Source organism: Corvus cornix, chromosome 12 (genome assembly GCF_000738735.6).
Source record: "Corvus cornix cornix isolate S_Up_H32 chromosome 12, ASM73873v5, whole genome shotgun sequence".
NCBI classification, from domain to species: domain Eukaryota; kingdom Metazoa; phylum Chordata; class Aves; order Passeriformes; family Corvidae; genus Corvus; species Corvus cornix.
Genome location: NC_046342.1, coordinates 14491979 through 14509871, shown reverse-complemented (window position 1 = coordinate 14509871; position 17893 = coordinate 14491979). Strand labels below are relative to the sequence as shown.

Below are 17893 nucleotides of genomic sequence, written 5' to 3'. Positions count from 1 at the left end.
CTTCAGACTGTTGGTACCTCCTGGCTGTGATGACGTGTTAAAGCCCCTTGGAGAGGTTTGTTGGTGCTGGGGCTGTGACACAGCCTGGGAAGTTTTTTTGCCTTCAGCTCAGTTTTACTGGGCTGTATTTGTCAGTCTGTGTGTATCTTCTGACAAACCTTGCTCTTCTCAGATTTTAAGGAGAGTTTTTCAACCTTGGTGAAAGAGCTAAACTAGTAAAAAACCCCTTTCCAGCCATATATGGGACTGGACATTTCCAACTTCTTTATTCCCTTTCCCCTCACCAAGGACATGCTCCTAGCAGCTCTCTGTCCTGCTCCTTTTTTTTAATTTCCCATTCTTTTTTTAGATGAAAATGGATAATATTTTTATATTGACCATCTAGAGAGATACATTTTAAGCACAGAAATTTTCTAGTATAGCTATTTCCCCTGCAGTTATTCTGTTATAACATGGATGAAAACAAACTTTTTTTCTTTTTTTTTTTCTCTTGTTGCTTGCATCAAAATACTCCACAAGGGGGCAAAGATTCCCATTTCCAGCTCAGTTTCCTGTTGCTTCCAGGACCAGCTTCCCCAAAAAGCTCTACAGCACAAAATCTGCAGCTAGATCATCAGAAGATGGGATCACTGCAGGGGAGATAAAGTGCTAAGCTCTTCCAAAACTCTGATTTTTTTTCTTTTGGATTTAAATAAATTCATTGTGAGCATAGCTGACTTGTGACCAAAAATGCAATTCCTATGCACAGCTAGTCCCTTACAAGAGATTTGCCACATTTTTTGGGTGGATACGCAGCACCAGGGGCTCTGCCAATATCCTGCTTTTGTCAAGAAGAGAAATTGGTTCCTCAGTGACTCTGTACAAGACATCCCTTTTCATTCAGAGCCCAGGGGCTTCAGTAGGGTGTGACAAGCTCCATCTTCCCACGTATTCATTTTGTCACAGCTATAAAACAGTACTAAGGTAATTATTTTATCCCGTCGTCGTATTTAAGTGTTCAGTCTGCCTAAATGGACTCGAGGTAGTCACCATAGTCTTGATTTCTAGCCACTTTTGGTAAAGGTCTTTCTGGCAAGCCACTGATGCTAATCAGCAGCTCTGAAGAAGATCACGGGCTCTCAAGAATCAGGGGTGCTCTTACTGGCTCGAGTAGTTCAGTGCCCCATGCTCTTGGTAGCTCCTGTCAGAAGTCAATACAGTTCAGCTGATCTGCTTTACTTTACACTAAAAACCATGATCAGCACCTCAGGGTGAGGTCAGAACTTCCTGCTCTGTCACCAGCCAGACCCTGTACTCATCTGCTGCTTTCCTGCCTATGTGTGTGAACTGAGCAAGCTGGACAGTATGATTCAGACCCAGGAGGGTTGGCCCTAAAAAGCTGGGCACAAGGCAGGAGATGGACAAGCCATCCTTTCATTGGCATTTGGTCAGCTCATCCCTTTTGGGAAAGCTCTACGTGTACCAAGACACAAACTTCATCTGAGCAGTCCCCATGGTAGGGACTAGGATGGTCAGACCCCTGCAATTCCTCATGGGCATGACGTGCTGAAGCTACTACAACATGTGGAAAGAAGTTTGGCCCCAAACCTTTTTGGCCGCCTCTGCTGATATGAAAGTCAATAAATACTGTCTTGAATAATTTAATTACATACATTCCTTATTACCATGGTTACATTCCCCTTCCTCTGGTCCCCTCTCAAACTCCTAAATAGAGATATTTTAGGCTTTTTGAAGGAGTTATTTTTTGGAAAACCACTGGTCCTGCTAGAGAAGCTATCACCTATTTCTTGAAAAATACCTGGTTTTGCAATTGCAACTCTAGTTGAATTAGAGGTAGTTTTGCTTTAGATATGCTGACACTTCCATTTGCAATCCAAATACAAAACAGAATTCATAGCTTGTTCAAAATTTAAACCTTTGATATCACAAAGTGAGAGCACTTTTTGAAGTTCAAACTTTGTTTCTTTTTAAATCAGGAATCTTTCAGAGTTCTCATTATTTCCCTAAAGGCTAAACAAAGCTTCAAATTTTCGTCCCTGTCCTCCACATTCTGTTACCAGCTATTTCCAGTGAGATTGGCCTGAAGTTTCAACAGGATTCTTGTAGTTATTTTAGTAGTTTGGCCAAACAAACCAATCCAGATGGTTGGACTGAGAGATGCAATTTTTTTTTTTTTTTTAAAGTTGATTATCCCCAGCATAGCTGTTTTAAATGGCTTCATTAAAAATTGAAGGGCTGCATGTGAATTAGCTTCATTTACCACTTAAAAAGCTAAAAATGTTGGAAATTGGTTCAGATATTTGTATTTGAAAGTCTGCAGATGAGTAATCACAGCAGGTAAGCTTTGTTCAAAATTGCTTTAAAGGACAAAGGCAATTTCACATTCTAGTCAATCGAGATATCCTTTAAAAAGATGCTGGTAGTGGATCAACAACTCCAGTGCAAGGCTGAGAGTTCAAAATTATTTGGGCTGTTGAAGCTGAGATTTTTTTCTCAGTGTAAAGCTGGAGTACGTGCAATTTAACAATAATCTTACCTGGGTTTTTGGGGTTTAAGATTCTAAAAGAGGGCACTTTGTATGGTGACTTTCTCCTCTGTAATTAATTCAGCTGTTCTGTGATGGAGCATTAGCTGCCTGGGGTCTCGTGTTCAGAGAGAGCCAAGGGGTGCCCAGACCTGTGGCCAGTGAGGCCCCCATGCTGATCCAATCTGTGTCTGCTGCTGGTTTCTCTCCCTACCCCAGCTTGGGTTCCTAGAGAGAAGTACCTGAAAGCACTTCTGTTGGAATGTTTTCATGTACCCTCTGCCAGCAGGAGGCTTAAATTTCTGCCTGAGGTTTATTGGTGTGAGTGGCTGACCCTTTTTAGCTGGGAAATAGTGGATGTTGGAAAAACAACCTGTGGGATGCTGTTTTTCCGGCCACCCTCTGTGTCACAGCAGCCCTGGGAACACAGTTCCCTGTACCAGAGTAGGTGGGAGACTGCATTCAACCTTGGTGTCAGTCCAAGGTGATCTCAAAAGAGCATTAAAAAGCATTTGCTGCACAGTGTGGGGACCTCTTGTTGAGGATTTTGCTACATATTGAGTAGTACAAATCCTGGCAATGCAAATGTGGCTTGAGCACACCGTTGTGAATTTAAGAACTATATACCCTGCTTAGATAAATATTAAGCAGACAGAGCTCTTGGCACGCTACTTTGGAATAAGTCCTGAGTTTAGATGGATTCATTTTTCCTGTTTTAATATACTTAATTAAAACAAATCAAACTTCAAATAGACATTTTTACATTTGTTAAGGTCTGCAGAAATCACTTGGATGCTCTGGGGACCAGAGCCATTAAAGGGGTACTCTGTTGTCCACACACTTGTAATGTGGGGGGGTTGCAGGAACTGTAGAGAAAAAGTGACCTTGCATAGTAAGGGCTGTGCTTGATTCTGCTTTAGAGGGACAGTTTGAGTTTTCACAGTGAAACCTGGTAGCTTTTTCATTTTCTTTCAGGCTCAAGTTAGACACAAATGTTATCTGAATAGAAGGTTGTTGGGATTTTCTGCCTTAATGCAAGAAAAAATAAGTACACTGAAACTAGTAACCTGTAATGAGATTTAGATCTGTCATGTGTGAGATGGGAAAATGCTTTTTTTTTTAATGATAAATTACTTTGTTTTGTATATCTCTTTCTGTCAGTCTGCCTATCAGAATCTATCGCCGGGGAATTTAACTGTACCCAGCATTAACTGGGTGGCAGCAAAACTGTGACTTACATATTTACTTATGTGCATGCGGAAAAGCCTGATCAAAGAAGGGAGAAAAATTGATGGAAAACACCCACTCAGCGACCAATAACCGTCTGTTCTCTCTCTTCCACTTGCTCTCTTCCTTACAGCAACCACTTGAAAGGAAAGACAGCCAAAACAGTTCCCAGCAGAGCGTCTCGAGCCACCGCAGCGGGCACACGGCATCCCCCGTGCACAGCGCCCAGGTGCTGCCGGACTACGCTGCCCCGGAGGCGCCGGCCGCCGACCAACCGGACACTTCTGGGCAGAAAAAGCCAGATCCATTCAAAATCTGGGCCCAGTCCAGGAGCATGTATGAAAGCCGACGTGAGTATGAAGCAGGTGTAGTTGCTAAGGCTACGGCTACAGCAGCTGCTCCCTGTGTATTTTCTTTGCAAAGAACTGAATTTTTTAGGTTTCTACTGGAAATGTAAGGCTTCCACTGGTTAATTTGATATCTGTCAATGTGATCCACTTGGTAGAGCTGCAGTTTGCTCTCTCATGAGGACTGGATTTAGATCATCTCTAGGAAAGGGCTCTTAGACCAAAGCTTAATATGAAAAATCCCTTTAAAATTAAAGACTTTCTTTTCCCCTATATTTTTATTGTACTTTTAAATTAGGCTGAAGGAGAATTTTCAAGTTTGTTATCCAGATCCTAAACTCTTTTTTGAGGTTAAGACTCATTATCTGATATGCATAGGAATTTCAGTAAGGAGGAGAAGTATTTAGTTTGCTGAAATTTGTATCAGATGCTTTTCAGCCTCACCCTGGGGAGGAGAAAATTTAGCTGAGCCATTTTATTTCGACTAGAATGGACACTTTAACAATACAGATATTAAATGCATATTGTAAGTGGCTTTTATGGCAATTAATAATCTGCACACTTGGCTAGTAGTTCAGCAGGGTTTTGACTCTGCTCCAAGACTATAAATATGGTTTCAATCAGTTTCTTCTCTGGAAACAAAATAAACACATTGGCTTTACTTTAATTGCACTGCTGAAGATGATCAAATCTGTAAAAGCTTCTTAAAGAGTTAGAGCATTAGGTTCATTTTGAAAGGCAATAGTTACTTTAGTTACAGAAAAGGGAGTTTCAAAATCTTGGTGCTCTGAGAGTACCACCTGCAGTTTGATTTTATTGTGCTAACTGGAAATTGGTAAAACCAGTAAGAAATGAACCTTTACCTCAGAATGAAAAATGGTAGGACTTTTTTTTCTGACCAAATGAATCACTTTGAAGTCTTATATCCTGGAAAAATTAAATTATGAGTCACAGTTTCTTGGCTGAAGATGCATCTCTGGATTGAATGTCTCAGCAGTGCAGTTTGTAGGTGTCTCTGCTTCTGTGCACTGCTTCCCTTCCTATCCTTTCCTAAGGATTAGGTGTACTGACCCTGCAGGCTCTCGGGCCATGTCACGCTGATCTGCAGAGTGCAGTAACAGAACTTATACGTGCAGCTCACTGAAATGGAAAAAGGGGTGAAAGCTGAGGGACAGCGACTCCTGAGCCCTGCAGAGCTGTGGGCAGAGCTCTTCCTTCTCCTGCCTGGGTGGACAAATGTCCCATGGCACTGGTATTCCTGCTGCCCAGCCTGCATGATTCGTATTGGCACTGTGCTGCCATTGCCTCTGACCCCCTGCAGCTACTTAGCTAATTTCTAATTAACTGTTTAACTCATACTACTTAGTCATTAGTATCAGCTTAGCAGCCTTAACTCCTGCTTGTCTTTCCTGATAAAACCCAAGACTGAGCTGGAGAAACCCTGAAGTGCACAGGCAGGCAGTTGCCCTTCTGTGGCACCTCCAACACCATGTGCTAAATCCTTCCTCTTTCCTCGATGGCTGCAGTTACCCTGTAGAGGTTTTGTCCTTGGCTGGGACCAGAGCCCTTCCAGAGGCCTTTTCACAGTCTCTTGACCTGCTGGTTTCCCACACCCCATCTTTTCTTGTGCCACAATCCTCACTGCTTGGGCCTGTTGCTAGACTGGGATCTGCTATACCCCTTCAGCTTCCCTGTCTCACCTTTCCACAGCCCAGCACCTCTGTACTGGGGTTGATCCTCTTCTACTGCTTCAGTCCTTCTCCTGCCTCTTCTACCAGTTGAGACCTGTTTGAACATTGGTGCTTTTCTATGACCTTTTCATCCCATTGCTGTTCCCTTCCAGGAAAGTATTTTATGAGATTTCTTGGTTTCATAGATAGGGGTTTTTTGGAGAATGGTGGAAGTGTGATATGGTCATGTCTCCTTGTAAACCATTAGAAGTGTCCAAGAGCCTGTGAATTTCCTACCCTAAGCTGGAGTGAAACACATTCCCTGGGGATTAACCTGCACTCTTTGCTAGTGACATGGCTTTGCTGTGGGTAATGAAATGTGAAGAAAAGCAGGAAAGATAAGTGAAAAATGGAGTTGGACATGCTCTATCTACTTTTGTGGTCTGATCCCAAAGCATGACTGGTGGTTTTATATAGAGGTCAGTGGTCAGCTCCTCCTTCCCTCACCAAGCCCTTGTTTATCACCAGTCTCATAAGTGGAGTCTGTGGTTCACAGCTGAAGCCTGGCTCTGCTGCCCTGAGGTCTTGGGGTAAAGCGCTGTGTTTCTTTTCCTTTGTTACGAACCTGAATCATCCCTTTGAGACTCATTCCCAGTGTTGCCCAAGCACTGGGTTTGTGGCTCTCGGGTCATTTGTAGGGAACTCTGCTGACACTGAGCATCAGAGTGTGTGATGGAAGAAACTGTTTCCTGGGGACTCCAGTTTCACTGTCTGTCATCTCCACGTGTTCTTCACACTGTTCTTCATGTTTTTACACAGCTGCAGTTGCATTTAACTCCAGTGCCACCTTTGGCTGGTGGGAACACGGTCATGTCATTGCTTTCTCCTTTACTTGGGCACCCATTCCCTTGGGCATTGGGACTGTCATCTCCAATGACATCCATAGCTTTGGGTGCTGAGTGTGACTCTCTCTGCAACCTTCTGATGGACATGTGAGCAGAGCTAAGTGGATATCTAATGCACAGCAGGAGGATGTCACCCTAGTGCCAGAGCTGAGGGTGGGTGACACATCCAGTAACCAGGGCATTTGGTGGATTCTAGAAGGCTCCACTACCTGAGGAGCCCCAGCACAGCTCTTCTGCTACTGAGGCCAGGGCTTGCCCACTGTTAATTGCTGGCCTTAAATTTGAAAAAAAGCCTGGAAAGGGATATAAAAGAAGTACTGAATCTGTAATGAATACATACTGCCTTTTTCTCTGGGAATGCATCCCACTGTTACTTATATTAATAACAAGAATGTAGACACAGAAAGCAAAGGCAACGTTTTAATTTTTCAGAATTTGTAAAATTCGTTCTTCCTCTACTTGAGTTGTCTTTGGATCAGTATTTCATTAAAAAAGACCGTATTTGCCTTATGTGACCTGTCTCACTGAAATCACTGGTAGAGCCCAATTAAGTTGAAAAGCACCAGCTAACCAATAATTGTGTAAAAGCATGTGTTTTTATTATTTACCCAGTGCAACTTAATATCAGAAAGTGCTCCAATTCTGTGGGGGAGAGCCACAAACGTTGCTTGTTTAGGGGAAGAAAAAAAAAAGAATAAAAATTAAGCTAGAATTAATCATGCAAAGCTAAGCAAAGGCTCTGTCACTGTTTCTGGACTCTGGCTGAGGGGAAGCAGATTAGAACTGCAACTTTATTTCACAAATGCAGGTTAAAGTTCCTTCATGTGTATCTCCCTGGGGTGAGGGGATCAGACCTGCAAGGTGCTGAGTGTTTGGGCTCAGGTCCAAGGAAGCTTATTTTCAAGCTGTAAACCCAAAGGGATGCTTTAAGGCTAAGGCTGAGCTCAGATGCTCTGCTGCAATCTGGCCCAGAGTTACCAGTCTTTGCTGGATTAAGACATTTGAGAATAGCCAGCTTTGAGCGAATGTGAAAACAGAGCATTTGGTGGTGGTAACAAATGCACTCTTTGCTGGTGCTGAGTTTTAGCTGCCTGAGCTCCTCGTTATGGGTAACTCATTGCTGCTCGTGGGAGTTGTGTACATGAATCAGAGAGGAGGACAAACCCTTAAGGTTTAAAAGATGAAGCAGTTCCAAGATCCAGGAATTACATACTTGAAGAGCTCTCAGAGAGAGAAGCAGCAATTGAATGGCTTAGCAGAGAACCACAATTCAGAAACCTCACACTGTTTTATTGAAATATATTTTTATAATATGCTTTTTACTTTTCAATGTATTATTAAACTTCCTTAAAGATTAACACAATCTGTTGTCAAATTTTTCTCATGTGGCCTGATTGCTTTGCAAAATACCGTATCCTACATATGGCCATCTGTCAAAACAGCAGTGACAAAATGAATTAATCTGAATTGCAGATGTGTTAATGAATCCCTTTGAAGGACTTAAGCATTTAATTAAAAGTAAAGCAGAACACGATAGAGAATTTTTAAAGCTTTTAAAATATTCGAAGTTATCGTTAATATTTGAATTTTATTTTCAGGCACATAATTTGTTCGGGAGGATTTTTCTCTCCCCAAATCTAATTAAAATAATACAAACAAGTCTTGACCCCAGCGTATTTGTTCACTGGCAATTACATAGAACTAAAAATATTTGCACAATAACACAAACATTAGATACTTTCCCCTTAAAATAGAAAAGAAGAATACTCTCCTGAAACTGCATCCGCCTTCTGATCAGACTGACTTGAGAGATGATGTTTAGTAAAAGCCCTTTGGTAGGGTTATGTCCTTTTGTTATATTAACAGTAGACAAACAGTTGCAGTGATACTCTTGGGCACACAGATGTATCCATGCCCTTGGAGAATGTATTGCTAAAAGGGACCATGGTACTCCCAGCACGTCGCGTGAGCTTGTTCATCTTGTCAAGAACTCCTGCTGAAGCCATCTTTCAAAATCTTTCCATGCCACCACAAAGGTTTGGTTAAAGGGAAAAGACAAAAGAAATTGAATTCTCCTGCATTGGGATAGTTTAGAAGATGGATTTCTTGCAAATATGGAACCTAATGAGGTCTATGGCTAAATTGCAGGACTTTTCAACGCTGAAACTCTCCATCAGCTTCAGTGAGACTGCCCACTCCTAATTTCAGACTTGTCCTCATATACTTTGCTGAATCTGGGCCTTAAATATTTTGTGCTTTGCCAAGCTATGAGTCACTGAAAGTGCTGCTGCCTCAAATGAGCCAGTGACTAAAGCAAACTCATACTGATCATTCTTGAATCCATCTTATGTTGAAACTGATGTCACACTAGGCAGAATTTTGTTGTATATAACATGTTAACATTTGCATAGTAAAGTTTGATAAAAATGATCTGTAGTTAAGCACTGTGTTCATTGTTTGTCACCATGCATTTAGAATTTCTTTTAATATTAGACAAAGATATTTCCATTTGGAAAACTAACTCGTGTCATGAAGGGGAAGGGGTTTTTGTAGAAAAGTGTATTTAAGGTGTTGTCACAAAATTCTTCCTTTAAGAAGAACAAAGGAGGTTTATCAAATATACCTGCATGCATGTTCATAAATGTATAAATTCAAGTATGTGTGTATTTTATATCTACACGTGCCCAGGCATGTGCAGAGAGATGTGAAACTTAGTATGTCATAATCCATAGTAGCTATAACCTTAACAAATTGTGCATGAAAGCCTAACATGACCCATAAAGTCACAATTAATTAAATGAACTAATAAGAAAGCAGATACATTAAGCTTTGCAAAATTGTAAAATTAATATTACAGCTATGTCACCTTCACCTGCAACTGGACTGAGCAAGGGTGAGAGAGAGAGAGAAATCAATTCCACGAGTTTTGGAGAATGTAAGACTGTGCCGAGAATGTATCTGTGTCTTGTGATGTCTTGTTGTGGTGTCACTGCTGCTCTGTGGCGGGGGGCTCTTCATCACCAAGGGAGTCTGGCAGGGCCATATCCCAAGGTTCGCCACCGAGGGGCAAAGTCTGGCTTTACTGTCCTGGCTGGATGGCGTAGGTGGCAGGGGGTGGGTGTATTGTGTTCCTGTCTCCTTCCTGAGTTTGCCCACATGGCTCATCAACAGGGCTGTGTCACCCACCTTTCCAGCCATTCACAGAACTCTTCTTACTACTTTTGCACTGCTCTCCAAATGGTCTGGTTTAATTTGGGACAGGCAGACTGCTGTTAAATTTTACCCATTTGGGCTGTGTACATGTTTGATCAGTCAGACATGCTTGAGATCAGTCAAGGTGCAGGGCTGCAATGAATGATTCCTAGAGGCCATTTTTCATTCATTTTCAATGAGGTTTCAGCAGCACCATGTTCCCTTTAAGTAAGGAAAGTGGCTCCTCTGAAGTGCAGCTGAATAATGGGAGAACCTAAAATAATTCTCCAGTATGGAACCTCAGAGGGTCTCACCTCTGAAGCTCTGAGGTGGATGGGTGTTCTGGATTGTGCCAGTGAATCACGGCCCTGCAGAGCTGTTGCAAAAAGTGGTAAAAGGAGCTTTGTACTCATTCTGTGTAAGGGTTTGTTGTCTGTATGTCTGTTGTATCTGTGTTCCACCTCTCTGTAATCCTTCCAGTGGGAGGAGCTCTATGTGAAAGAACTGGCTTCTTTGGGGTTAGACTTGTCTATTTTTGTTGCTTTGGTCTGATACGACTGGTCCAGCCTGGCCTGCTGTTCCCTCCAGCGGCATTAATTGTGTAGCTGGGACTCAAACCAGGGCCATACGGCATCGTTCAGTGAGACTGGAGGGGTGACAAATGGGAGGTGTTGAGCGGTGCCAAGGCCACGGGCCCACGCAGGAACTCTCTGCAGAAGCCACTTTACCTCTGACAGATCCAACACACACTATTAATTGTTTGGGGCCAGCCTTTGCCAAAATAGCCTTTGAAGGGCTGGAGAGATGCTCCCGACTGTGCTTGTCACGCTCCCCTCACTGAAGGCAGTGACAAACAGCAATTAATTCATTGTCTGAATTTTGTTGTGCTGCACGTCTGTGCGTGGCGAGCTGCCTTCAGCCAGAGGAGATGAGCCACACAGGCACCCGGCGTGTTCATCACCTGACACTCTGTAATTGTGTCTGGACAAAAATCAGTCTCTAATTCAGTGAGGGCACGGGTGTTAAGCTTAGCTTATAATTGCAGGTAATTAAAATGTGGCAATATTATCTGTAAAGCCAGTTTAAATGAAAATGTCAAAGCAGACATCTGTACCTTAGCATTCACCTATTTGTTTAATTTTTAGTATTCCCAGTTCTTCAATTCATTTTATATTGAAGAGAGACCCTCAGAGGTAACCAAAAGTCTTAACACTGACAAGCACCAGAGCAGACCCAAATTTTTGCACTAAGCACAGACAGCATAAAATCCAGTTGGGGCCCAATCTGACATTCCCTGATGCCAGTGGAAAAAAACCTGTTCATAGATACAGAAAGCTAGATGATGTTTCATTAAACATGCTGCATCCTGTGTCTGAGTAGGCACTTGTTTAAACTGGATTCCTGAACGATAGACTTTGGTTTCTTTGCTGAAGTTATAGGCAGCTGACAGGTAAAGGAACAGCTTTTTATTATTGTTAATTATAAATTTTGGGAGGGGAATCATTACAAAATTAGTCAATGTTTCTGATACTATCCAATAAATATTAAATGAGCCTGAAGTTCTCTTCTGATATGATAAAATGTTAGCAATTAGTTTTGCATTTTTAAAACAGGGATGAAAGCAAGCCTGAGTAAGGTAATATAAAACATTACTGTTCAACAGTGCTTCAAGGTTAGTACTTCACTGTATGTAATATTCATTGTAAAAACCTTGCTGGTGTTCCATACTAATGAGTAGGTGAGGTTGGGCTTTTTTATGTTTCCAGCTGGTTTTATCTCTTCAGTGCTTTTGCAGAGCCTGCACACAAGCGAGAGTCAGGAGAGCTGCATTGTTTTGAGTGGAGCCCTTCTGATTTACACCAACTGGGGATCTGTGCCATAGTTATTTAAAGCAGAGTTGGTAGACAGATAGCAAACTATGCTTGGGAAAGTTAATTAACAGTAGAAGTCGTAACAAGTGGCTCTTTTGTCTCCCGTGAAAGAGGAGGCAGCTGTATTGTTTCTGGCAGAGTAGTTCTCTGTTGTACACATTTATTTACTGATGATTTGGAAGAGGCTGTTGCTCTGGGTAATGATGCTAATATTGACAGAAGGAAATATTATAGTGATAAATAAATGGCAAGTCACAATTAGATACCTAGAAAGTAGAAACCACTGCATAACTTTCAATAGTGATTTAAATAATAATCCTTTAGTATTTAAAACTGTAAGTTTTCATAGTTATGTCTCTATTTTTATGTAAAAATCAGGTGGTCTTCAACACCACCTCATTTAAATGTTAAAATTGCATGGCAAATCCTTTTATGTACATCTGAGTAGTCCTGATTTGGGTAAAAAGGTGGGGTATTTTGATGAAAAATTATAGTTGTCTTCTTTTCCTTCAGTTCCAGATTATCAAGAGCAGGATATCTTTCTATGGAGAAAGGAAACCGGGTTTGGATTTAGGATTCTAGGTGGAAATGAGCCTGGAGAGCCTGTGAGTATCATGTTTTAGCTTGTGACATCTTTCAGAAACACAGCAGTAGAATGCACAGATATGCAGAACTATGCTATAGCATCACTGCTAAAATAGTTAGTGGACTATATATATATCCTGCATCTCCTCACCTTCCCTCCAAAAACCACCCCACAACTCCATAACTGAAATGGGTTTGGCTTCTTCTTCTACTTTAATGGTGAACCAAATGTAAACACATAGGTCCTTGGACACTGAGGACAGGGTGTCCTGGTCAGGTTTGCAAGTATTTTGATCTTAGAATGCCAGGTTCTCAGGTATTAGAATGCTCAGTTCTCTCCTTGAATTCAGTTAACTTCTTTACCATAAAACCTGTGCCTGTGGGAAGTGCCATCCTTTCATGTGCTGCACAGGTCACAGCTAGATAGTGGCAGCATAAATTACCATGTTTTTCCTTGCCAAAATTATTTTGCTCATTTATGGGGACAGAGACCATGAGTTTGTCTCATGTTAGAGTAACTCCACAGAACTCACTGAAGATAAACCAAGACTGAGTCAGTGGGCAAGTGTGTGGTGCAGAGCTTGTAAACCCTGGAGGCAACTGAAAGGGTAATTCAATCTCGGCTTCCCTGACAAGATCCTCAGTGCTTTTAACCATCTTTTTGTCTGGTCACTGTCTGGTTGGACACATTTCCCAGGGCTGTCTGTCCTTAGAGTGAATGGACTGCCTAAAGAAACAAGATGTCCATTTATTACATTTTCACAATGTGCTGTATTCACATAGAACTGCTTTCACACGAGCAACTTTCCTGACCAGCAGACATTTGTCAACAATTTCATGTCCCTACTAAATCAGGTCTAACTACAAGTGCCCCTTGCTTCCAGCTGGCTGTTGAGCTGGTTCTCATTTATCTCTCTCCTCCTCCGCTAATTCCTCAGATTTACATCGGTCACATTGTACCGCTGGGTGCTGCTGATGCTGATGGCCGCCTGCGATCGGGTGATGAACTGATCTGTGTGGATGGGACACCTGTGGTCGGGAAATCACACCAGCTTGTGGTCCAGCTTATGCAACAGGCAGCCAAACAAGGTCATGTCAATTTGACCGTGAGGCGCAAAGTGGTTTACACAGGTAGGCTGCAGTATCACCCTGCAGGGGTAGATTTTCTTGCCAGGATCCCGACTGTTCAGCAAATGGTCTAAGGGAAAAAAAAGCTTCTCCTTGTAATGCTGGGAAAACTCAGGGGATGTACTATTATTTTTCCTCTTTTGCCTGTCTTTAGTCTTTTTTGTTCCTGATCAAATAAGTTTCAAGTATTTTTTTTTTGCAGTCAAGACTCTCTTAGTTGGCTTTCCCAAGTCTTCATAAGGTTTCTGATAAAATGGGGAACTGTGTGGTTGCAACATAAAATTTTTAGTTTGACTTATGCAGCAAACAGACACTGTGGCTGACTGCTTGGGTTTTCTGTATACTTCCCAAAATAAATGTGCAGCCTGATAGTCACTCTTAAACTGGGAGTAAGGGAAAAGATGATGAAGAGTCCACTAGGAGGAGAGGCAAGGACAGAGAGCGGGTGAGGGCACTGGTGTGTGGTGGCTGGTGTCCCAGGCTCAGGGGAAGCTTCAACAGGTAGTCAAGGGACCTCAGGATGGGAAACTGTAAACATCGTTGGTTCTGGTGGGCCAGGATGTTTGTCGTCACGGAAACATAGAATGGTTGGGGTTGAAAGGGACCTTGAAGATCATCCATTTGCAACCCTTCTGCCATGGGCAGGAACACCGTCCACTAGACCAGTTTGCGCAGGTCTAGAGAGGTTTCTGTATGCTGAGTTATGCTGGGCATTGTGCACATACTGCACAAGTGTAGGATCTAAATGGAAAAAAGGGAGCTGGCAGAAAGACAAAGATGCAATGAGAAGTGACACTGCCTGGTACCATTTTGGCACCCAGATGAGTGATTGAAAAGTGTCCTTATAGCAGAGAAAATGAAGATACGAGCACGAGCTTTCTAAATAACATGTGACGTTATGTTTAATACTGGAGAGTAACTTTGGAGTGCTGCCTCTCCCTTTGAGTCCCTTTAGGAACTCAGGTGTGGGATTTGCTTTACCTCACTCAAAAAAAGGGGTATTACATAGCTTTTCAAGTTCAGGCGTCATCAGATAAATAGGCAGTGATGTACTTTGATCTTAGAGAGAATCAAAATAACATTCAGATTGGAATTTAGGCCCTCAGTGGAAGTTAGGACTAGAAGAGCACCTCAAAAATAGCTCTGTGTTCTTATCCAGGGCTGAACACAATAATAAATAAACTCATTTCTTTCTCACTTCTCATTTCTTTACTTCTTCCCAATGTGGATTAAATGCCAGGTGATGTCTCTCCTCTAACAGCCTCTCTTTAATTCCTGACCAAGGTCTGGCAATGTGAGAGAAGCTTTAGAAGAGCTTTGGGAGGAAGGGAAAGGGCAGTTGAATTTTGGTATTGTTTTTGTGTGTAGATTTTCTATGCAGTTTTACAGCCTCCAGGCTGGAAATTACCATGAAAGATTTAGATGCATAAGATCTCTCTTGATATTTCATTCAGAGGCATGTTACTGCAGATTGAGCTATTTCTGAATCATTGCAAATGTGGACACTTACTCTAGGATAAATTATTCAGAATCCCCTCTTTCACCTTATATTTGCGGGCTTTTAAATTTCAGCATAACTCTGTAGAGAAGGCTGTTCCTGAATTTTGGTCCCTTGTTCCTCCTGTCATCTGTTTGCCAGTAGAAAAAGATTGTTCACCTAAATGGGTACTCTCTGTCTTGAGATTCATGTAGGGGGAATTTTATGCTCCTGTATTCTTAATATGAAGAATGCTATATATTTAGTACATACTTCTGAGTATATAAGTGCAGACAGGACTTCTATCCAAGGGTATTTTAAAGTCCTTTTTTTTTTTTGTATCATGATTTTACAGGTTTAGATTTTGTTTGCCATCCATTTTCTTGCTGATGCTTTTAAGATCTTCAACTTAATTTTGATTCACCAAATTGGAGAAGTGACCTGATTAGCAGAGGCAGCCATTCAGCAGGGACAAGTGCAATATGCTGCTCTCAGCTGCACAAATGGGCTGCAGAGAACAGGCTGAGTAATGAGAAGTGGAAGTTATTGTGGGCCACAAGCTTTACACTGAGGTTGGCTCAGGTGAAGAAAAACACTGTGCTGGGGTGTAGGCAGGGGGGAACTCTCCTGATTTCCCAGCAGATGATGGCTTAGTGCAATATGGTCCAGCACTTCAAGAAAGACATATTTGAGTTGGAGAGAGCCCAACTGGAGGGAGTCCAGAGGACCAGGGAAAATAAGGAGAGCTCTAGAAAACATGGTCTGAAAGGAAATGTTGAACAAATTTTGATTCTTTAGCTTAAAGCAGAAGAGGGGGAGGAGGTATTAAACTCCCCAGGACTATAAGAGGCTGCTACAAAGAGGAAGGGAGTAATATGTTCTCCATATGCCTGTTAGATAGCACTAGAAATAATAGCCTTATGTAGCAGCAGGGAAGATTTAAGTCAGATATTCCAACCAATAGATTGCCTGGGGAGATATTTAACAGCTGATTAGACAAACATCTGTCAGATCTGACGTGAAGTATAGTTGGCCCTCACTCGAGCAGAATCTGGACTAAGCAATTTTTTTGAGATTTCTTCAAGCCTTGTGGTAGCTGATTAGATTTTAAACTAATACCCCTTCCAACTTCAGTTGCTGTTAAACAACTGTTTAATATTAATGTTAACAATGTTTAATGGTTTCCTCTGTCTGTACCAGACTGTACAGATGATAGTTGCTGGTTCTTCTATCGAGCAAAGTTTGGTTCGCAAGTTGTTTTGCTCATGTTCAGCAGTTGTTATTACTAAAGATCCCATTAATCAAAGACAATCAGTGCTAACTAATTGATACCTTTGCATTTAAAACTACACAAAAGGTGGTGTTGTGAGATATTATTGTCTCTCCTTGTGGCTTGTGCATATATATGTACAACATACATATGGTTGTACATGTATAACTGAAGTGGGGATGCAATAGCTAGAGGAGGCACCTTTGAACTAATGTAATCCAGGTTTAAAATGCCACAGAGCATCCAAGCACGCAGCACTACACTGGTTTAACCAGGCTGCAGTTTGGCAGTGGACAGCTTTGGCTGCATGACCACACACAGGAAAGAGTGAGCATGTGTGTGCAGTGCCACCACTGAGCAGAGCTCTTGGTGGTGACATCTGAAAGCATGGCCATGGTGATCGATAGACTAAAGCAGATGATTTTCTTTTACCCTTTTCTCAGTAGACAGCTATTTTCAAGCACTAAATGGTGCAGCCTGCTCGAACTGGTTTTTTTCTCCCTTCCCCAGTTCCCAAGGCAGAGAATGAAGTCCCATCCCCTGCCTCCTCCCACCACAGCAGCAACCAGCCGGCCTCACTGACGGAGGAGAAGCGAACGCCGCAGGGCAGCCAGAACTCCCTCAACACGGTCAGCTCAGGCAGCGGCAGCACCAGTGGCATTGGCAGTGGTGGCGGCGGGGGCAGCGGGGTCGTCAGCACTGTGGTGCAGCCCTACGACGTGGAAATCCGCCGTGGAGAGAATGAGGGCTTCGGCTTTGTCATCGTCTCGTCAGTGAGCAGGCCTGAGGCAGGGACGACGTTCGGTGAGTCCTGCAGGTTTTTAATTGCACCTCAAGTGAGACGCAAGGTTTGCAGCAAAAGGAGGCAAGTGGGGATATGTTTAATTAAAAGTTGTGAGCGTGCCCCAATTTATGTAATTAATACCTTAATCAGAGGCAAAGAATTGGTAGGTGTTTGCCTCCTGGGTTTTGTTTGGCACTGAGTCGAGAAGAGCGAAATAAGAAATCCCAACCTGAAGAGCTAAAATGCCACCAATGGCAATTCCTGATGCTCGCTTTCTGGGAGAGCCTCTCTGGGGTTTGCTCTCAGAGGAGCAGCTGGGTATCCTCCCAGTGATGCTTTTGCCAGTGCAGAAATGTAGCAGGTGGAATGAAATATGTCTTGTGATGGTGGAATCAAGCCAGTTGATTTAAAAGCAGTAACGCTTAAACTCATTAACTTCTCTTTGGCAATCAGGGTTGTTCTGATCATCATTATGGAGTGAGCATGCTGATAGCTGGAAAGTTTTAATTAATAGTGCTTGCTGATGAGACATAAAATGGGGAATACTGTTAAAAAACCAGAATGTTTCTTTTACCCGTTTCACCTCTTCCCAAATCCATTTCTTAAGAGTAGGAAGAAATTGAGTTTAAGCTGTGTAACATGTACTATCCTGACCTAGCAGAGGTGGTCATGGTTTCTGTCTGAAGAGAATCTTTCTGCTAGGCAGACACCCATTTCCAGGGGTTGCTGCAAAGGAGATGTGCATAAGCTGTTTTTGCAAATATGCCCGGAACAGCCTGTACTCAAGCAGAAGTGTCATTGCAAGGAGGAAACCAGTCGGAGATGCTATTTTCTTCCCTTTCCATCTCCTCCAAAAGGAGGCCAGAGGCAGCATCCACTGGTACTTTGTAAAGGAAGGTGTTCCCTTAGTCTA

General features: G+C 42.4%; 1 protein-coding gene across 1 annotated transcript in view; it reads left to right on the top strand.

Annotated features, from left to right (window-relative positions):
- The window catches only part of MAGI1 (membrane associated guanylate kinase, WW and PDZ domain containing 1), a 289612-nt gene that overhangs the window by 255243 nt on the left and 16476 nt on the right, over nucleotides 1–17893 (top strand). The window contains exons 14-18 of the mRNA XM_039559254.1: nucleotides 3885–4101; nucleotides 9531–9608; nucleotides 12250–12341; nucleotides 13260–13452; nucleotides 16707–17000. Of these exons, the coding sequence (XP_039415188.1) occupies nucleotides 3885–4101; nucleotides 9531–9608; nucleotides 12250–12341; nucleotides 13260–13452; nucleotides 16707–17000 (874 nt within the window). The remainder of the gene's footprint in view (nucleotides 1–3884; nucleotides 4102–9530; nucleotides 9609–12249; nucleotides 12342–13259; nucleotides 13453–16706; nucleotides 17001–17893) is intronic.